Source organism: Vicia villosa, linkage group LG4 (genome assembly GCF_029867415.1).
Source record: "Vicia villosa cultivar HV-30 ecotype Madison, WI linkage group LG4, Vvil1.0, whole genome shotgun sequence".
NCBI classification, from domain to species: domain Eukaryota; kingdom Viridiplantae; phylum Streptophyta; class Magnoliopsida; order Fabales; family Fabaceae; genus Vicia; species Vicia villosa.
In genome coordinates, this window is record NC_081183.1 from 142,829,017 (window position 1) to 142,833,917 (window position 4,901).

The 4,901-nt window shown below is 34.9% G+C and overlaps 1 protein-coding gene across 1 annotated transcript; it reads left to right on the forward strand.

Moving 5' to 3' along the window:
* Nucleotides 1-309: 309 nt before the first annotated feature.
* On the forward strand, nt 310-3,948 carry LOC131599822 (uncharacterized protein At3g52155, chloroplastic-like). Its single transcript, XM_058872076.1, has 5 exons — nt 310-614; nt 742-841; nt 957-1,136; nt 1,961-2,078; nt 3,507-3,948. The coding sequence occupies exons 1-5, from the start codon at nt 380-382 to the stop codon at nt 3,567-3,569; spliced, it is 696 nt and encodes a 231-aa protein (XP_058728059.1). The 5' UTR covers nt 310-379; the 3' UTR covers nt 3,570-3,948.
* Nucleotides 3,949-4,901: the final 953 nt, after the last annotated feature.

Consider the following 4,901-nt stretch of genomic DNA (forward strand, 5'->3'; position numbering starts at 1 on the left):
GGGGCGAGTTCTTGCATCAAGTGGTTTCACCCCCCTCCCGATCGCAGTTGGGGGATCGAACCGTGGTTCTCCCTACCAAGTCCAGCGCCAATCACCACTGGACCATCTAACTATTGGTAAGTAAAGAGTTATTTTGTTAGTTAACAAAATGTTCGATTTATAGTATAAATTATTTTAGAGAGAAAAACACTTTAGAGAGTAGATTATAGATTTGGCCACTCCATTAATAATTGGGTAGATAGTTGATATTCTTACTTATTTTTATTCTAAATAAATTACAAAATTACAATCTACTGTACTACTATCTATTTGTAGAACCAAACACATATTCTTGTTCTTAATAATCTTTCCATTGAAACATATTAAAGTGAATTGTGGCATGAATGTGGTCATGTGTGAAATGCATTCCACCACGTGCACCACCGTCATTTCACCGTTCCACCACCTTAATCGCCGGAGAAACATTCGGAACCCTAGCATATTGCGCGCCAAATCCTCAATCCTCATTCCCAAACAGGACTCCAAACTAAAGGATCCCTTATCAGACTCCTCATCTCGACGCCTCATCCTTCTTCGCCATGCCGATAGCTCTTGGGACCAAACTGCTCTCCGCGGTAAAACAAAACCCTTCCTTTTTGGGAATTTAACTATCAAATTTTATTCAATTATGAACTCTGAGTTTAAGGAATTGCAGTGGAAATTGAAACATGCCTATGTTGTTTTTTTGTTTTTGTTGTGCAGACCATGACCGGCCACTGAGTAAGTCAGGGAAGGAAGATGCTGTGAAAGTTTCTCTCAAGCTCCAACAGTTGGGTTGGATTCCTGAACTTATACTGTCTAGGTTGGGAATTTTGTAGTGTTACATTGATTTGGGTTTGCTGTTTTTTTGGAAGGCTTATTAGAATAGGATGAGTTTGCCGATGATATTATTTGTTGATTTCTGTTGCTTGCTGCAGCGATGCGGTGCGTACAAAGGAGACGCTTAAGATAATGCAGGAGCAAGTGCAGGAACTACTGGAAGCCGAGGTTCATTTTGTTTCTAGTTTCTATTCGATTGCGGCTATGGATGGGCAAACTGCAGATCACCTTCAAAAGGTTATTTGTAAATATTCAAGGGACGAGATATTAACTGTCATGTGAGTATCTAAAGATTGTATCTAGCCTTTTATGGTGATTTGTCCATTCATTTTTGTATGTGTTTGATGGCGGAGGTTGAATGTGGCCCCTTGTCTAGAACCCAAACGGCTTATGGATACAAAAAATGTGACTAAAATCAATACTTTAAGTTAATGCTATATTTGCCGAATAGATTTGATACAGCTGAGAAATAAGAGATCAAATATGGAAATCCAGTGGGGTTACGTTTGATATTTTTACTTTTTTCAACCCTATGGATTGAAATGCATAGTGATTAACTCAGTTGTTGGTTGAATCTAACATGAAGAATACCCAATGTTGGTCACCGGTATCCACAGTACATGAAGCAATTGTCTGCTCAATTTCAATATTTCTCCAGAAGCCCTTCAATTTTTAGAATAAGATTAAAAATGACAATAGTAGAGAGAGTGTTGGAGTAGCACCTATAGTAGAAAAGATGGTGGAAAATAGACTTAGATGGTTTGGGCATGTAGAGAGAAACACGTAGATTCTGTGGTAAGGAGGAGAGTTAGATTAAATGGAGAGAAGTCAAACAACTAGAGGTAGAGGAAGACCTAGAAAAACTATAAGAGAAGTTATTAAAATAAATCTTGAGATTAACGATTTGGATAGAAGCATGCTTGCATGGTCCTGGATAGAATATTATGGCGAAAGTTGATCCATCTAGCCGACCCCACTTAGTCGGATAAAGCTTTGTTGTTGTATATATTTTTATTCTCTTTTGAAAAACAAGATTTGATACTTGAAACTACATCAGTAAGATTTGATTGATATTTGATATTTGATATTTGATGGTATACAGGTGCATGGGGCATAACAGGGGGTGGGAGGAGGCAGCTTCAATGCTTTGCGGGGCATCTGTAGAATTAAAGACATGCAATGCTGCACTGCTTGAGACTGCTGGGAAATCTTGGAACGAGGTTTCATTTCATTTCCTTGCACAAAGTGTAGAGTAATATCTTCTTTCAAATCAATTCAGCGTCACTTATTATGTCTTGTGTGCTATATCATAATGATAAACTCTGTTTGTACTTCTATGTAGTTATGTTTTTCTAGTAACTAATTCACCACACCAGAGATCACACACAGATAGGAATATCTTCTGCAAACTATTTTATGCACAAACAAATTATCTTCTAATTATAGGAATATCTTTTGATATTTTCCGACAAGATTATATATTTAGTGTCAAAAAGTTTTCTGCAGAACATGTTTTTGAAGGGTTTGTCTTTGTGCATGACCGGTAAAAAAAGTTCTTATCCCCCTAAAAAAATTGTGTTAACAGTGAGCATATTATTTTTGGCTCGAATCGACTCAACCAATTATCCCCTTAAAAAAATTGTGTTAGCAGTGAGCATATTATTTTTGGCTCGAGTCGAGTCAACCAAAATTTACTAGTAGCAGGATGCATAATATTTGAACATTCTACATTATCTCAAATTCCACATCATAATTGGAAAATTCATAGTAGATGAGGAAATGGTAATATGACACCATTTGTATTTCTACTCTGAATTAATTTGTTTACTATAAATATAAATAATCCATTCATGATCCTTACCTAATTGTTTCAACTTTAGAAGAGTTTGTCTTTCACGGTTTCTAATAGCTTTTACATGGATGAAATGTTTATATTCGTTGATTTATAGATTTGCATGTATTTGATTAAGCATCATGTATTGTTTATTAATTCTGTTCAGATATTCAATAGAGAAAAGGATGGAAGTTCACTTACATAAATTTTTTCTTTTAACAGCTTAAGTTGTTTTTTCAATGTTAAATGACTCTTGTCGGTTAATGATTGGGAAACTCGGTTATAGAATTCTATTTCCACCAGAAATGCTATAATGGTCTAGGAATCACCTTGTGACCTCTAGCTTTATGTAGTCACTATTCGTCAGTACCTGCATTCATTATCATTTTTAGCAACTTTCTTGTAAAACTTAGTTTCAGTAGCTTCAATTACAGTAGGGAATGCCTTTTGCTCGTGGTCATCTTTTGCTCAAAACTACTCTTGTAAGTCTAAAATAAATCCTTATTAGTGTAACTGGAGCCTTAGACAGTTAATTATTGCTGGCAGGAACCTCCATAAATTAGATTCATAAACAAGTAGCTGCTATGATTGCCGATGATACATATTTTTATGATTGTGTTCACCTATTTTGAAATAAGATTTGAAACTTAATAGTTGCACGTCACTCCAGTGATTGAGTAATGTTGTAAGGAAAAAGAAAACCTTTTGAAGCATTACAAGGTTTTCATTTGCTATTAATATGTTAGCTTCCAAAAGGAAAAATATTTGATTTTCATCCAAGAAAAATATGTATCTAACAGTATCTATCTTACAGGCATTTGCCGCAGCAGGATTCGGTGGGTGGAGGCTTCAAGGCATATTAAAACCAAGTAGCTAGCTAGTCAAGATTTTCCATGCTAGGTAATCTTGCTAATGTTTGCTCAAAAGATAAAGTTGGCAGCATCATTGCTTATTTTAAGAATCCAAAACGCCGGTCAAGGGATGATGGCTACAGAGCTGATGACAAGGAAAAAAAATACTTGATGGACGAAGGAAACCTGATGCAAAAAGGCTTGATTTGGAAGAGCTCTATGATTGTTTCTATTTGATATTCAATAGGAAGAATTGCTGAGGATAATGTGTAGTACAATCCTTCATTTACTGCGTAGTATAGTATATCAAGCATATTAGTTCATTGAATTGAACTCATGCTCTGCTCAGTTGTTGCTGTTTAACAAACACAACTTCATGTTTCAAAAGAATTTTTTTTTTTTGCATATGTAAATCATGTAGATGTTGTTATTTGCTACTTTACTCCATTTAACCCTTCTCTTCTCCATGATAATATGCACGTTTGCTGCTTTAAAAAAAGGAGTTTTTTTTATTTTATTTTTTAAAGTATAAAATCTTTTTGTTAAAACTTTTTGAAGGAGACTTTTTAAAAAAGTAAAAAATTAGTTTAAGTTGCTGCTCATTAATAATTATTTCAAATATTTCTTCTTTTTTTTGCTATGACTTGTTTTAGATGCTAAAATTTCAAAAAATATTTTAAATAGTAACTATTTCAATTAATTTTTCAAAAAATATTGTTTTTAAGAGATACCTATTTTAAAAAATATGTAGTTTTTGAATGTTAAAAATTTATGTTTTGGACTGGTCCAATGGCTGAGCATGACCCAATCAACCACTGAGTTCAAAACACTCCAACATAGTTGGCCCAATCAGCCAGGGACAGCCAGACTTTTTAAGAAACTTTAAACTAAACAATTAGATTAAGTTGCTGCTCATTAATAATTATTTCAAATATTTATTCTTTTTTTTTGCTATGACTTGTTTTAGATGCTAAAATTTCAAAAAATATTTAAAATAGTAACTATTTCAATTAATTTTTCAAAAAAAATTGTTTTTAAGAGATATCCATTTTAAAAAATATGTATTTTTTGAATGCTAAACAGATATATGTTCTGGACTGATTTAATGGCTGGGCATGGCCCAATCCACCACTGAGTTCAAAACACTCTAATAGAGTTGGCCTAATCAGCAAGGGGCAGTAGAAGGCATTTCTCCCTTTGCCCCTCCGCATGGAACACGTCGTTGGTTGCCTCACCTGGACGCCCAGGTTGCCATTGCCCTCAAAACTCCTCTCCTGCCTGCACAAACGATTAGTTTCTCCCTGCCCGGGCAGCTCATCCAAGACGTCCGACACTACCTGCCTGACATTGCTTTCACG